The 17,500-nt window shown below is 38.2% G+C and overlaps 2 protein-coding genes across 7 annotated transcripts in view; one reads left to right on the forward strand and one right to left on the reverse strand.

Annotated features, from left to right (window-relative positions):
- Positions 1-10,448, forward strand: part of LOC127414528 (choline transporter-like protein 5-B) — a 57,870-nt gene extending 47,422 nt beyond the window's left edge. For 4 of the 6 annotated variants that reach the window (XM_051652610.1, XM_051652612.1, XM_051652611.1 and 1 more), the window contains 2 exons: positions 4,815-4,899; positions 7,397-10,448. In XM_051652610.1, the coding sequence (XP_051508570.1) occupies positions 4,815-4,899; positions 7,397-7,524 (213 nt within the window). In that variant the 3' untranslated portion in view covers positions 7,525-10,448. The other 2 variants (XM_051652613.1, XM_051652615.1) reach the window with 1 other exon arrangement.
- A 439-nt stretch (positions 10,449-10,887) lies between these two features.
- On the reverse strand, positions 10,888-17,432 carry LOC127415365 (LIM/homeobox protein Lhx8-like). The gene is made up of 7 exons (XM_051654091.1): positions 17,337-17,432; positions 13,651-13,772; positions 13,338-13,558; positions 12,932-13,032; positions 12,535-12,630; positions 11,352-11,538; positions 10,888-10,964 (listed from the first exon to the last, which is right to left on the reverse strand). Exons 1-7 carry the CDS (start codon positions 17,430-17,432, stop codon positions 10,888-10,890), a joined length of 900 nt encoding a protein of 299 aa, XP_051510051.1.
- Positions 17,433-17,500: the final 68 nt, after the last annotated feature.

The raw sequence follows: 17,500 nt of genomic DNA on the forward strand, positions 1-17,500 counted from the left end.
CGTGCCTTACATAGGCTGAAAAATACATGATTTCTATCACAAGTCCTATCTGGGCTTGTTTTGTACATCAAATAGTGTTAAGCACTCTTTCTCCATCATTTTATCGCTGACAGGGAAGCGCTGTCCCCGCCTTTCACACCAGTGTTTATGTTGTATTAACGGTAAATTCAGACAGCTCTAGATTTTAGTTATAGCGCCCCCATAATCGGAAATTGATCACATTTTGCATGTGACCTCAGAATGTTCTGTTGTCATTGTGTCCCAAGTTCCCTTACGATTCAGTACACTTGACATTGCGTACTAACGCATATGGGGAGTTGTCTTTCCACACGACCTAGTTGAAACCTCTCTACAGTAATGCCAATATTCTAATATTGGCTATGGTGATTTTGCCCTGCCCTTTTAGGCGCGAAGCTGTCCACTATAAAAGTAGGTGCACAAACACCATTCCTCCAGAATTTTCTTCCTTCAAGACAGCGATTCATCTCTCGTCTAGAAGCCCTCTACTGCTTCGCCGTTGACTACACGAATCAGCAGGCGGAATCCTCAAAGCAACGAGAAGGCTCTCCACTTCCCTGCTGTGCACTGGCGAACATCACTCCACCTCACCACTTGACGCTTCGCTGGTGAACGGGCCGCTTCAGCATCCTGATTCCCCGCAGCGCTTCGGCAGGTGTTGTGTATACTTACAAAGCAAATGTATATAGTGTGTTTAAATATATATATATATATATATATATATATATTTACTAAAAGAGTCGCTTTCGTGTTCGCGTCTTTTTAAAGATGTCGTTCCGTAAGTGTTCCTTGTGTGAGCGACACATCCCACCGTCAGACCAGCATGAGAGCTGCATTCTCTGTCTGGGCCACGCCCACACAGAGTCAGCTCTCATTGAGACAGACTGCCCTCACTGCGAGGGTATGAGTCTCAAGATGCTGTGCTCGCAAATCGCCTTCGTTCTGAGGGACAATTCAGCCTCCCACACCCTCCCACCCGCCTCTTCTGTGATAACCGAGGGTTCACAAGAGGAGGCACCGCGGGGCCGCGAGGTCAAGCAGGATGAATTTGAGGAGGACCTCTTGCCGGTACACGCCCCGTGAGCCCCTCAGTCTCCATTCAACGCGTCTAAGCCGATACTTTATTTGCATGATGGAGCGCATGGCCTCGTCTCGTTCTATGATTCTGATGCTGGGGAGGATGACGATATCATGTCTTTTGCTGCATCAGGTAAGTGGTCAGTGGTTGATGCTACCACCCCTCCCCCCAGCAAGGGCGAGGAGCGTGTTAGCGCCACTGATAAGGAGATGCTTCGCGCCCTTTCAAGGGCAGTCGAAGAGCTCGATATCGAGTGGTCTCCTCCAGAGGAACCTACACAATCTCACCTTGATGAATGGTTCCTGCAGTCCGGACACCGTCAAGCGACCATGTCTCATAGATCTGCCCCAATCTTCCCTGATGTTCATAACGAACTATCAAAATCCTGGTGCGTGCCCTATTCAGCTCACCCGTGCTGTGATTACATCCTTTCTAATGTGGATCATGGGGAAGAAAACAGTTATGCCCAACTACCCCCAGCGAGTAGCAGGGCGTGGAAATCATGCCCCATTCATCCTTCCAAGCCCTGTCGACTGACGTCCACACTGGCTGGAAGAGCATACTCGGCGGCGGGCCAGGCTGGTTCAGGACTCTACACGAAGCTCCTCAAGCAAATGGACGAGCAAGGCTACGACCAGAGACATTTAAAGAGCTCCGCACCACTACGGATTTAGAACTGCGCACCGCGAAAGTCACTGCGCAGGCCATTGTTAAGTCAGTGGGCAACCTGGTAGTTCTGGATCGTCACATCTGGCTCACCATCACAGACATGCGTGACCAGGAAAAAGCCGCTCTGTTGGATGCTCCAGTGTCTCCAGCCAGCCTCTTCGGTGGCTCTGTGGATAAGTTTGCCGAGCGTTACATCGCGACTCAGCAACAGTCACAGGCTATGAGACATTTTATGCTGAAACATTTCATAGCCGGCTCACTCCTGCTCTGTTTAGAGCCAGCGCCCGGCCAAAAGCCCCATGCCTGCTGCCTCAGCACTGCCACCTGCCGCTGCCGAGCCACCGGTGAGGACTACTAAATAGCGAACTACCATGTTCTGATTCGCTCAGACAACATGACAATGGTGGCGTATATAAACAGAATTCATTCACCGCCATTGATGAGACTGACGTGTCACCTCCTCCTGTGGAGCGAGCATCATCGCCTTTCCCTGAGAACGACATATGTCCCAGGCCGTCTGAATTACGGTGCAGACCTATTGTCACACCAAGGGTTGATACCGGGCAAATGGAGACTTCATTCTCAAACTGTCCTGATGATTTGGGAAATATTCGGCAAAGCAGAAATCAGTCTATTTAATTCAGTGGAAAACTGCAACTGTCCCCTCTGGTACTCGAAGTCCAAAGCACCACTGGGAGCGGACGCAATGGCCCACAAATGGCCGGCGAAACGCAAATATGCGTTCCCCCCGCTGTGCCTAATTCACTCTGTCATATGCAAAGTCCAAGAGGACAAGGAAATGATTTTATTGGTCGCGCCAAAAATGGCCCAATCAGCCATGGTTTCTGGAATGATAGAGATGTTATACAACTCCCCATGGTAAATACCGCTGAGGAGGGATCTCCTCTCTCAGGCGCAAGGCACAATCTGGCATCCCCAGCCCAAGCTGTAGAACCTGCATGTGTGGCCCCTAAAAGGAGCGTGCTAAACGCACCAGAACTGACGCATTCAGTCATGAACACCATTTTACAGACCAGAGCAACGTAGACGCCTCTATGCAGTAAAATGGAATGTGTTCACTGATTGGTGTTTTTCGCATGGCAAAGACCCAGTAAACTGCCCCATACATGAAATTCTCATATTTCTTCAAGAGCGATTAGATGCAGGACTCACTCCTCAATGCTTAAAGTTTATGTGGCGACTATATCTGTGTATCACGCACCTGAAGCCGGTGCCATTATAGACAAGCATGATTTAATCATAAAGTTCCTTAGAGGAGCAAGACGATTTTAATCCACAACGGCCGGCTACAGTTCAGACTTGGGACCTAACTTAAATGCACTCGCAGGGCCCCCCTTCGAGTCTTAGGACTGTTGATTTGCACTTGCTCTCCATTAAGACTGCACTACTGCTGACTCTGGCCTCAGTAAAACAGGTCGGTGACTTACATGCACTATCAATTGACAATTCATGTCTGGAGTTTGGCCCCAGTCTTTCAAAAGCCACTGTCAAACCCAGAAAAGGCTGTGTGCCTAAGGTTCTAACCACGCTCTTCAGAGCGCAGGTGGTTCACCTTCAAGCTCTCTTTCCTCCTCCATTTAATTCGGATGAGGAACAATCCTTGCATTTGTTATGCCCTATGCAGGCGCTGCACGCATACGTTGAGCGCACCCACCAGTTCAGACTGTCTTATCTGCTCTTTGTGTGCTATGATGGATGCACAAAAGGAATGTCCGTCTCCAAGCAAAGACTTTCTCACTGGATCATTGATGCGATTGCCCTAGCTTATGAGTCGCAGGGTAAGATCTGCCCAACTGATGTTAAAGCACACTCAACTAGAGGCATGGCCTCCTCATGGGCATGGACGAATGGTGTGTCTTTACAAGACATATGTTTTGCAGCAGGATGGGTTTCTCAAAACACATTCGCAAGGTTTTAAAACCTAGACGTGACGTCTCTCTTCACAAGTCCTCTCAGTTTAGAGCGCTTGCTATTTTGTTTGCCAAACATATACTTATGCCCCTCCCCTTAAGTACAGGCTCCCCATCATTTTACACTACCGCCTGCATCAGGCCATTGTAATGTACCATAAAGTCACAAGCACATTCATTATAAATAAACTCCCTTCCCGACTGGGTTTTTGAAGGGGTTAATTCGTACTATATGACTATAGTTCATATATTCATTCTGAGTGCTCCCCTCCTGGCCCAACATGAGGGTCACTCACTTGTGGCATACTCATGTCGGTTGCTATCCCGCAGGACTGCGGCGTCATGTTTCCTCTCTGGAAGGTTATGTTGTGTAGTGCAGCATGATGGGATTCTGTTCCCCATATGCGTTTTGGTTACGTACATAACCTCGGTTCCCTGAGACGAAGGGAACGAGACATTGCGAACACTGGCCGCACTACAAAACTCAGAGAATGGTGTTTGTGTACCTGCTTATATAGTGGACAGCTTTGCGCCTAAAAGGGCGGGGCTCAAACACCATAGCCAATATTAGAATATTGGTGTTATTGTAGAGAGGTTTCAACTAGGTTGTGTGGAAGGACAACTCCCCATATGCGTTAGCACATAATGTCTCTTTCCCTTCGTCTCAGAGAACCGAGGTTACGTACGTAACCGAGACGTTTTAAATTAGATAGGCAAATTTATCATAATGGTAAGTTTACATCTAATGGTGAGTGAAAGCATTACAACTTGCTTATATCGTTGAAAATATTATTTTATTTGTTGTTACAGTTATTCCTTAGATTTCTACGAATTTCTCAAAACCTGAAAACATCAGGTGATTTCCAGGCCTGGAAAAGTCATGGATATTAATAAAATCGTAAAAGTCATGAACATTTCTATATTAGTGAATAGATCTTTTTTTAGTTATGCCCAGCTGTTAAATATTTAATTGGCTAGAAATTGGTCTTTGTGAGTGCAAACTAAAAATCCATATCTTATAGACACAAACAACTGGAAGAGCCATTGAAATTCATTGGTCAAAATGTGTGGTAATCCTGATTTATTCTAATTTAATCTCTCCCTTTTTTCTTACACAGACTGTGATATTTGGATCTTATATGATTGCACATGGATTCTTCAACGTTTATGCCATGTGTGTAGATACATTGTTCCTCTGCTTCTGTAAGTATGCCTTTCTACATACACAATATTCAACTGGTTATGTATGTTTGATTAACAATTGCCAAACAGCATTGATATTTTCAACATGCCATGGGTTAAACGTGTCTTTTTCGTCTTTATAAATTCCCACTGATTCATTTTCTCTCTTTATTTTAACTTCGGTCTTTGCATATTCTAATATTTACAGTAACCTGACTTGATCTTTATGTATTTAGATTAATAGCTTGATTACTTGACATCATCTCAAACTTCCCAACTACTAACTAACTCTTTCCTCTCTTCCTTTTTTTTTCCTTTTCTTTTCCACACTGTGGCTTTTCTCCTTCACTCTTCCAATCTTTTTTGTCCATCTGATTTGATGGAACACCCTTCAGGTGAAGATCTTGAAAGGAACGATGGCAGTCCTTCTAAACCTTATTACATGCCTCCAGGCCTGCATAGAATACTTAAAAGAAACTGACAATGCAAGCCAAAATTATTGTATGCTGTGTCCTGAACTTCCCATCTCAGTGGGACTTAAAGAACATCGCTACTACTGTAGCACACTGCGTCTATCCTGCAGCCAGGCATGGCCTTCTGGAATATGGAATCAGGAGCCAATAACATCCCTAGCATCCCATCCCTTCACCTTTGAACTGTCTTTGCTGCCTTTTAGCTTTACTGTTTTAATTTTTTCCTTAAATTTGTTTCTACTGGTATTACATTATGTCCATCATTGCCTTACCCTCTTGTCTAACAGAATTAAAAGGAAAGTTCACCCAAAAATGAAACTTTTGTCATTATTTACTCACCCTTGTGTTGTTCCACACCCATATGACTTTCTTTCTTCCATGGAACACAAAATGAGGTGTAAGGTCATGTTAGCCTCAGACAGTACTTTCACTGCATCTTTTTATATTTGTAACATATAATAAAAGTAAATGGTGATTTAGGCTGTCATTCTGCCTAACACCTCCTTTAGTGCTCCATGAAAAAAAGTTACAACAGCATGAGGGGTAAATGATGACAGAACTGTTATTTTTGGATTGAGCAATTACTTTCAGGTTTGATAATACTCGGGTAACCAGTTATTAAGCAAGTCAAGGTGGAAGGTTTTGTTCTAGATATTTACTCTGTAATAAGGAAAGATCTTGTATCTTACAGTATCTGTTAGTTTCCTCCTACTCTTTGTGTACAAAACTTGATTTAAAGCCAGTTCTGTTTTATAAGCTCATACAGTACATTGATGTGCACATGGATGGACTGATATTAGTCCGTGAGTCACATGCATTTTATATTAGCTTTGTCAAAACCTAATGGCTAATGTCCATTATATGGAATGCATCAGAATAGTTACAGTGTATATTCTCTTATAACAATATTTTGAAGGAATCTATGAATTTTCAGGTGTTCTGATGGCAGTATTTAGTAAATGTGCCTAGTTTTAAAAGGAGTGTTACTCTCCTTTGTTTTTGTTTTTTTGCAATCAACCTATACCTTTTTCAAGTTTATGTAAGGAACATACAGTATAATCCTTTTTTCTTTTTTTTTTTTTTTTTTTTTTTTTTTGTAATTTTATAACGTTCTGACCAGGCTTGTTCCTGTGTCTACTCTGTGAGGTTCGGTACAGATATATGTCTTTTAATGGGGAAGTTTTGTAAAAATAAAATAAAAGTGTTTTTCCTTTAGAATAAAGCTAATCTAAATATTATTAATTGTTTAATTCTATCTTTTTTCATGCTTCATTATGTCAACAAACAAAATCAACATTGTTCATTTGTATTATGTGTGCATAACTGAAGAAAAAAAAAAGTATAATATAGAAATATACAGTGGCCTCCAAAAGTATTTGGACACTTAAGTCACTTCAAAATGTATGAATGTTATAGCATAAGATAACTGAATATCAAACCAAGTGGTATTTATATGAAAGAAAAATAGTGCAAGCACACTTTTAAGCAAAAAAATTCTTAAAAGGAAGTTTGTTGGGAGTTTAAATAATAAAACAAAAAAAGATATACTGCTCAAAATTAGGACAAAGAATTTTGACACTTTCTGGCTGTCAAATGTTAGTGGAACATGTCCAAAGATAATGTGATGAATTGCACTTGCTAGGGCACCTTTGCGAACTTTAGAAAAATGTACTGTACTAAAATGACTTTTGACAAGATGGTTAAAATAATTGCAAAATTGGCAAAGAAAAGTTGCCAGTTTACAAGTTTCGAGAAACTATATAGTCATCATGTGTTTGCAGATGCCACTTAATATTTATGTAGCGATTTTTTTTTTTTTATCTATGCAATGGAAATGGATGTGGCTTGAGTGTCCAAGTACTTTTTGGGGGCCACTGTGTATGAAAATGTTAATTATTAGTGTAAGTGTGTTAGATAATTTATCAAATGCATGGCAACTTTCTCCGGTGAAGTTCTTTTTATTATTCCCGGCTTTGCGTCTGATTGGTGCAAAACTCTCATTAATGATTGGTCTGCTGTAATGTTGCTTGTGCTCCTGTTCACAGTGATGGATCTAGAGAAGAACGACGGCTCAGCGTCCCGCCCCTATTACATGTGCAGCAGTCTGAGAGCTATCCTGAACAAGAAGAATCGTAAGAGACCAGCGGAGAAAAGAAGAGGTAGAAAAGAGTAGAAACGATGTCAAAAGAGACATTGACCAAAATGTTTCCTGAGAGTTAACATCTATGACCTTTTAAGGCTGGTAACTGGAATGATATAAGCAGTATTCAGACATTTAGATCTCAGTAGATGATCAAAGGTAGAAATATAAGAGGGTTTGAATCGACGCCCTTTTAATGTGTTCATTATAAAGTATTCATTATTGTTATTGAATAAAATATTGTTAAAAGAAAGCATAGCAATCAGAGTTGTGGTGCAGACAGTTGGTTATCGCATATGGAGCTTATGGCTCATGGCGACCTTGGTTCGAATCTGGCCAAGGTCACATCTCTGTTTCTCTGTTTACTCTCAATAAAGGTTAGATTTAGAATACAGCAATACAGTAGGCAAAAGAAAGCATTGCAATGGGCAAAAAGGCTGCTTCTTTACTGTATTCCTGTGGGTCTGTCAAGGCACTGGTCAAAGTTACAGGCAACTAAAATTATAAGCTTTTAGCATAATGTCAACTAGGGTGAATAGAGGTAAAGTGGGACACTTAAGCTCAATTATCTATCAATATGTGCATATTGTTCAACTGCTAAATAATTAAGCATTAAGTTTATCATATACTTGTATGGGATGACATTGATGTAGCCATTTGTATCATATTTTAAACAACACCAGTGCTTGAAGTGGAAGAAAAAAAGTGCAAGTACTCTCCTTGTTAGTATTAAACTTTCTTTTTTTTTTTCTTTTTTTACTGAACTGGGGCCAAACTTTTTTTATCCGTATTTATCTTACCTAACACTTATTATAACTAACATGTTAACATGTAAAAACAAAATGGTTAATAATGTGTTTATTGTCAATATCAACACACATAAGAGAACAAAAAGGGCATTATGTCTTTTTTTTCCTTTTTAATTTTATTTTTAATCCTCCCATTCAATGAGGGCAAAATTTGCCTTCTTTATCCTGCACACCTTAATTTGCACACATGAGCCAGATACTTGTGCAGATAATTATCATTAGAAATGGTGAACCAACTGATTTGATGATGTTCAGGATTCAGAACGATGTCGAACTAAACACTGTCAGGATATATGCATAGGCAAGATCAATGACAATTCACATAATCTTTTTACGAGCACTACAGAAAAGAGTGGAGAATAAAAGCACATTTTCTTATGTATTTTCTTTGAAGGTTCGGGTTTCATCATTGTTTTGCCTCTTGAAAAAAAAGGTTGTGCATATGAGCTGACATTACTTCTGTAACAGCTTTTATTTTTTTAATTCTGTAGTTTTGACTGCACCCAGCAGCTAAGCAATTTGCATAAATACATTTGAGTGAATAAGACGTGATAAAATGTGCTCACCCAAAAGTTGCTGGTTCATGTTTTGGAAAAGAGTGTAACTGAACTATGGCCAGACAAGCTTAAACATGCGCGCTCCTTTGGAACTGAACCACAGATAGCTTGACAAGCACCGATGCTGTTGCACGTGTTGAGTGTTGTTAAACTCACTGCTGAGTTTTGGTCAGAGAGCGTTCGGATGTGTACCGATTTGATCAAAATCCATCGGAAGGTCAGATAAAAGTGATTGGCGGGCCGCATCAAATCACTAACTTACATTAAATAAAGACATTGCATCGTACCAGGAGACTCTGAAAAGTGGTGGTATGCAAGAAAAACTGCTGGTACTCTGTAGAGTAAATTATAGAAGTGCAGGTACTGCGTACCGCCCCACTTCAAGCACTGAAATGGGCCCACTTTACCTGTATACTAGTCACCATGTTGGTGCCATATTGCAAGATATTTGAGATGCTTTTAAATATGATGGAGATAATTTACTCCTTTTTGCTTTCTCCTTACTGTTCATGGGTGTGTACGGGAGAGAGATGGAAAACAACCTGTTTGCATGCGGCCGTCTTAGTTTGCATCCTTCTTTTTGTAGGTTTTAGTCATTTTATAACCATTTCTTGTCTTTTATAAGAACATCCCATGCTGTTAGCACCCATTTGGGGTGAAGCTACCACTTCTCTCATATTGAGAAAATTACAGGTGACACTAATTCAATATTCACTAAATGAATTTTTTTCTTAACTTTAATAAGTTGCTGTTTGTAATAGCCATTCAGCTGAAGTGCCTTTCTCCAACATGCAGTTAACAGCTCTCTTAACCTTAACCACATGTTGGTATAAACCCTTTTCTGCTGTGCAGAGCTTATAATTCTATTTATTCCTTCACTACATCCTTTTGTTAACCATTCATCCAACTGAGATCTCATCAGAATGAGTGCTCTCTACCAGTAAGAGGTTACACCCCACACTTCTAAAAAGTGTGATTTAGCCAATGATTTTTTTCTTTCCATTACTCAGTGTTAATAACACTTGATATGTGTCATAGAGTATTGGTAGTGATTTTAGGTAGACCTGTTTCTGCTCATATTTAAATGATGTGACATTTTGATGTATTCATTTGATGTTTCAACCATTTTTATAATAATGGCCAACATGTATTATTTTTGCATGAAGGACCCATTAAACTTGTCATTTGAAAGAAATATAAGTAGTTCAAATAAAATGTATGCTTTACAAGTTTTGTATTTTTAAAGAACACTTGAAAGTGAACAGTAATGCAGTGTGTGCATGCGATGGTATGTTACGCAGCTGTCCTTATAACATTATTCAGCATTGAGTTGACCTGTTTTAAGAAAGTGCAGAGAGATGTTGTTAACAAAGCAGGGCTTTCCTTTGTCAAACCGTTTTTATTAGTTTCTTCATCTTATCTTATTGTAATGTAATTATTTAATTCTCTTTATTATTTACAATGTGGTAAGCATGCTTTTGTTATTTTTGTGAACCTATATCATGCCATTTTGCAATGCTTAACATTTTGTGATGTAATCTGAGTGCATGCGAGGATAAAGTTCATAAATAAAGAATTTCTGACAGACACATAAAAATAGTGCAAGTTATTTACATTTACTTAGACCACATGGGGTAAATTGAAAACGTTTTAAACAACTGTTCCAATTAAAAATGTCAGGACAGTTATTAACACACTGTACAAACAAAAATAAAATGGCTATGCATCCCTGGTGACAGTAGCAAAACTTGTAGTTTTATGATTAATTTTCATCAACCATTTAAACCAATTCTTTAGGTCATACAGAAAACCTAATTACCATTTTAACTTAAAATCTTTCTATAAATGTTGGTGTGTCAGAGTATTGCTTGTTCCTGCATTAAATATAGTTCCATCTTGAAAGTAAAGATGACATTACAATGTGGCTGCCATAATTTAGACAATGTTTACAACTGAATTTTACTATAAGCATTTAATCAGAATTTAAGAATAAACAGTCTTAATAGGGGAGGGGAGCAATCAAGGGAGGTTTAGCTGCTGCTGATTGGTAGATGCGTTGTTTGTTGGGACAGCAAGGGCTTATAGAGCAAAGATGATGGTGTGTGCACTTGAGACAAAAAAAGAAGCAAAGCCATTAACAAAAGCATGAATACACAAACACATAGTGAAAAATGTAAGGTCATCTTTACACTAGACACTTTTCCAAATGCAATTTTCATGACATCTCTCAATGTGGCTGGACTTAGAAGAAAATTTTAAAACTTCAAGTTTAAATTGCTCCAATGATAGGAAAATCCCTAATCACGGAACTTATGCATGGTCAGGGGGCATGATTAATTGCGTAAATTTAAATCGACGGCCTTAGTTTTTTTTTTTATTATTATTATTATTGTAAAGCTAAACAAAAGCTGGTACATTGCAGTGCACAAGGATTAAAGTCCCCTCAGTGAGCCAGCCAATCAGCTTAAACTCATGTATGAGTGGATATCCTTACCATCAATGCAGGAGTGCAGGGCTGTAAGCAGAGGAGTGTCCGTAGCCCTATGAATTGTGTAATGCAGCTCGTTCAGGATGGACTGGGAGAAAACTGGTTGGAGTGCAGACAGACCACAGGCTAGTACTGCTGAATGAGGGGGAGAAATGTGCTTCTTATGGCGGGCCCGACAGTTCTGAAACCAGACCTGATCAGGAAAGAAAGGAAGATAATGTTAAGGGGAAATGTACAGTACTGTGCAAAAGTTTTAGGCATTTGTGAAAAATGTTGCATAGTGAGGATTTCTTCTACAATAATGCCATAAATAGTTTTCATTTATCAATTCACATCATACAAAGTCCAGTAAACATAAAAAAGCTAAATCAGAATTTGGTGTGACTACTTTTGCCATCAAAACAGCACCAATTCTCCTAGGTACACCTGGACACAGTTTTTCTTGGTTGTTGGCAGGTTGGATGTTCCAAGCTTCTGGAGAATTCACCACAGTTCTTCTATCTATTTAGGCTGTCTGTCTCAATTGCTTCTGTCTCTTCATGTAAACCCAGATGTTCGATGTTCAGTGGTGGGCTCTGTGGGGGCCATGGCATCTGTTGCAGGACTCCCTGTTCTTTTATTCTATTCTCTTCTATTTGTAAAAGTAATGTTTGGGAGTATAAAATGTATATTTCCTATTGACACACTAAAGCTGAAGATATAAATAACCATTTTAAGACAAATGTTTTTGTGAAAACTTTTACATAGTACTGAATATGAAAATCTTAGTTAAGAATGAGAAGGCAAGTACAAGACTTGTAAAAATGTTGTGCAGAGTACGCATACAGAAATCAATAAATATGTAATGCTTTTTATGAGTGTCAGTTTATCCTCTCTTATGCTCTTGGCTGAACATAATATTAATACAATTGTTATAACCAATTTATTACATTATTATTCAACATTAAGAACATACTTTTCATACTTGGTGGACATCTGGGAAATATTTGAAAGATTTCATTCAGACCAATTAAAACCTTAACGAACAGAAATCATGATTGCCAACAATGTTGTAGTGTGACACCAATGCATTTTATAACAAGTGACATGGCAATATAATAGGCATTACATGTTTACATAAACACCTATGATTGATGCAAAACACCTTACTCCATTTATACTTAGAAACTGCTATAAATAGGTCTCTAACCTGAATGACACATCGACTAAGCCTGGTCTGTTCAGCCAGTCTCTGCAGTGTCTTTGCGTCTGGGTTATTGTCCAGGGCAAACTGAGCCTGCATGATCTGTAGGTCAAATACATTACAATGATGTCACCAGGAGCAAAGACTGCAAGCCACAGTGATTTGATTGATTTCTGATTAACATTTTGCTTGATCACTTTTTTCTTTTTTTTTGTCTCATATCAAACGCCAAGCTTTCTCATTATAGGTCTGATACCCCTTAAAACAGTCAAAAACTTCTCTCAGAAATCAATATAAAACCTGACATATTACGTTGAGTGTGTGGGACAAACTGAGCATCTGCAACAACAACAACAAAAAAGGTTAACATGTATTGAGAAAATTATATGATGCTTTGGTTTACCTGTAGCTGATTTGAAGTGAAACTGGTGCGTGCCCTTTTAGATGGCTTTTGGTCTATCTCACACCCTGTCCACAATGCACTGCCAGGACAGCCAGTTTTCTCTGGAATAATAAAGGGTTAGGCACAGATAAATATATTAATTAAGGAATGATTACTCAAGGTATTCAAGTTTAAAAAGGCTGCTGGCTGCGGAACAAAACCAGAGGCCTATCTAAATCAAACAACTGCATCTTTTTCCTTAAAATCTGGCCTTATTGTTACTGCTCTGAATTCAATTTTATAGGATTTATTTTTACTCAAACTATGCAAATCATGCCCAATTCATCTTTAAATAAGCAAAGAAATTCTGCATATCCTTTCCTTCATTCATTAAAATCTGTATCTTTTTTACGCACTCAGGACTCACCTTTTTCCATGGCCCCTTTAAGTTTGTCCAGCATGCTGTCATAATGCACTCTACACAACACCTTCTGCCCAACCGAAGCAAACTCCTCACCTGTAGATAGTTGCCTTTTGCAAGAGAAGCAAGAGAAACATGCCAGATGGTAAACGTTTCCTTTCGCCCTGCGCACCCAGTCCATGGAATGAACGGTATCTCCACAGCATGAGCACCACGTCCGATACCTCCTGTCAAGCAGTCATAATTGTATTTGGATTATGCTAAACACAAACTGCAACACAAATTACTTTTATTTTGTTTCTTTAGACAGCAAAAGTACCTGAAGTAATCTACTTTGCAAAAGACCTCTCTCCCTCTGATGTAGCAGCTTGTGTGTCCGCTCAGGTTTATGTGGCACACACTGCATGAAAGGCATCGTGAGTGCCAGCATAAGTCATTTACCTAAGTTCAACAAATACACCAAAACAGTGTTCAGCTGAGAGACCGCTCAAAAACTACTTTAAATGGCTTCATTGTACAATCATTTCCAATGGTTTCCATGGCCGTGACAGTTGGACAGCTTACATTTGAAATCAGCAGGGAACTGATGGAATTGAAGCTTGTGATGTTAATTTGTGAATCGTTCTTTTGAATCGATTCATTTTAATGACTCGATCAAAATGATTCGCAAAGTGTATTACAACCATGAAGGATAGCTGGAAGGAAAAAAATGGTGAGACTGAATTTTGTTAACAGTATAGGAAATAATTTGATATTAAAATTAATTAACATTCATGTTAATATTGGGAACACACTGATGTTCTTAATAATATCGTTGGAAAAGTAGGCTAAACAACATTGATGCAATCTATAATAGTGTACATGTGTAATAATTATTTTATTTTAATTATTCATTTTAACAACTTTAGGCTTTAGAGAGTAACGTTAATTTAAACTAGTAAGACTAGTAAACATTTTTTACTTTTTACAATTTGATATATCTATTAGTATTTACAGTGTAGACCTAAAGATCACATAATCAAACATTCTACTCTAACAATGGAAAGAAAGATGAATATAGGGCCTAGCAACAGATAATCAAACATTAAGTTTTTGATGTAAATTAAATTAATTACTAGAATTCTTAGACTAACATTCAATTTAATGTTAATTTCACATAAAAACACAATTAACCTCTCACTACTGAAATTGGCCTGATAAAATTGTTTTCCATGAGAGGTTCCTTAGCCTGTAAATTTCATAGTTGTAAGATTAGATATGAGATTTTTGTGTTTTTTGTGAGAAGTTTTCTTTCATTTAATTAATGTGCTGTTACTGGATACAACTTTTAACCACAATGTTTCCTCCTTGTTGCAGTGGAATACGGTCCCGTCAGTGTACTCCGAGATTGAACTGTCCGGGAAGCCAAGGTGACAGGATGAGAGTTCAGCCAGTTTGGAGCTGAAGTTAAAGGGGTATAGTGATTGTTTCTGGACTGCATGCAGGAGAGTGCAGTGAGCTCTCTCTGTCCAATCAGAGAGCTGTGGAAAAATGCCCTAATCAGGAAAGATTGCCTTCTCTTCAATCACAGAATAAACGGCCAATCTCACACTGATAGCGCTGGCTGCTACCCCCCCCACACCCAAACGCCACGAGAATCCCACTGATGCCATCTGACACACACACACACACACACACACACACTGGTTCAGATGGCATCAGATGGTGCAATTTCATATTTTGAGAATAAGGAAAATAATTCACTCATGAAGATAGAGTGCCATGTGATGTAAGATTTTGGGTTCTTTTAGGATTGCCACTTTTGAAGTTTTAAAATAAGGGACACTTAAATGGGGGGAGAACTTTCTTAACCCATGACTTACAAAAAACAAAAACAAAAAAAAAAAAAACAAAAAAAAACAAAACAAAAAAAACATCATTTATATGTTAAAAATATATTTATTTGAATTTATTCCATTATTTGTCTTCTTTATCTTATTTATGTATACATTTTTGATGGTTTATACATATTTTTTTTAATAATTTCTATTTTGTTTATTTTTTTTCCTTCACCTGTACTTGCATTTATGATTGTATTCATACATTGTTTGATCTTATTGAACATGTATATAGAAAAAACTCCACAGTTTTACCCACCATTTGTGGACTTTTCAGACGGTCCCTTTCCACACCCTCCACAGTATTAGCACGTTTTAGCACAATGTGTGGACTTTTCAGACGGTCCCTTACCCACCGGTGGCAAATTTTCCAACTTACATCAATGTTAAATTGGTGATCTGGAACGATTTCATCGTGACGCTATGTGACCAGCTTAAATACGGGACAAATCGCGTCCCGTAATTATTCAATACGGGACGGGTGGCAACTTTTTAATGCCAGGCAAACAGAACTTAGCCTACAGAAAGGATTTTGAGCTGCAGTATGGGTGTTTACAAACAACTAGAAGGAGCAAAATGAAATGGAACAGAACAGAGTTTCTTTTAAACTGTTTTAACAGAAATACTTTGACTGCACATGCCATCTGAAGAAACAGCGGCGCAGAAAATCTGACGCATGTGAACATATAACAACTAAAGGTCCATTTATCAATGTTTTTACTTATGTTGCACTGGCCAATATGGTAGTCGCCTTGGACTTATTCTGACACCTAGCGGCGTGGATGCAGTATCATACAAAGCAAAAGTTTTTCTCACTTTTACAGCCCAGATCCCATACAGAAATCTGATATATAGCTATATATGAATATATATACAATTACATCTCATATATTTGGGCATATACTGTATGTATATATTAAAATCCCTCTGTTATTTTGAAGAATATATGAAAATACCCATTTTTGTTGGATTGTATGATTAATGTTGCATATATTTAAAAGAATGTGACTTTTTTTTAAATCAGTGAAAACCATATAAGGACATAGCTACATATTGTATATGTGTTTTTCATGTATTACCATATATCAGAGTTCTGTATGGTATTGTTCACATAAAATGTTATATATTTTTGCAGTAATATGATCTCATAGAAACAAATGTGGTATGTCATAGGTGTAGGTCAAAGCAAAAATATTGAGCAGAGAATATTTTGTAATTTCGGATATGTGTATGCAGATTTAGGTCATTTATAACAGAGCACTGCGACTGGCTAATTACTAGACTCTCTGACAGGGTTGGGAGGGTTACTTTTGAAATGTATTCCACTACAGATTACAGAATACATGCTGTAAAATGTAATTTGTAATGTATTCCGTTAGATTACTCAAGGTCAGTAACATATTATAAATACTTTGGATTACTTGTTCAACACTGGTAGATTTTTTCACTTGTTTTGACTATAAAAACTCTGCCAGTACAGTAAGACAAAATACACATTTTAAAAATACATTCTCTGAAAAACCTAAATATCTTATGCAGTGTTGTTTCTAAAACAAGATCAATCAAACTGATCTTGTTTTAAGGATTTTTTGATATTTTTACAGGAAAACAATAAAAAAATTATTATCAAGAATACGATTTTTGCCCTAATATCAAAGGTCTTACTAGAAAAAAGAAATTATGCTCTAATGTGAATTATCTTGATAAAAAAATATGATCGTGCCTGGTAACATGTTCATGTAAAATGGCTAGAAATAGCATTTTAGCTTAGCGTAAAGTTGACAATTTACACAAGGTTTATTTCTATTTCTTCTGCTCCAAACTAACTTCAAACTTACTTCTCTGTCTGCTCGTATGAATGTAACACATCATAAGAAAGTGTTTCACCGCTGTTCAAATGCACTTTGGATCGCATCATTTATATGTATAAATGTTTTCCATCTGAAAGGACTAAATATTAAATGAAACAAATGACAATAAAATGCAAAGTAATCTCTTCAGTAATCAAAATACTTTTTGAATGTAACTGTATTCTAAATACCAATGATTTAAATTGTAACTGTAGTGGAATACAGTTACTTATATTTTGTATTTTAAATACGTAATCCCGTTACATGTATTCCGTTACTCTGCAACACTGCTCTCTGATGAGAGGCCTTTCTCTCTCAGGTTCGGTTCCCTCTGTAGAGCCTTCAAACAACTTTAATGGGCAGTCTGAACTCATAGTCAAAACTCTAGAGGGCGTCAATGTACAGCTTCAAGGTTCATTGTAACCTGCATTGAAGGAATATT

The sequence above is a fragment of the Myxocyprinus asiaticus genome, chromosome 24 (assembly GCF_019703515.2).
Source record: "Myxocyprinus asiaticus isolate MX2 ecotype Aquarium Trade chromosome 24, UBuf_Myxa_2, whole genome shotgun sequence".
In the NCBI taxonomy this organism is placed as follows: domain Eukaryota; kingdom Metazoa; phylum Chordata; class Actinopteri; order Cypriniformes; family Catostomidae; genus Myxocyprinus; species Myxocyprinus asiaticus.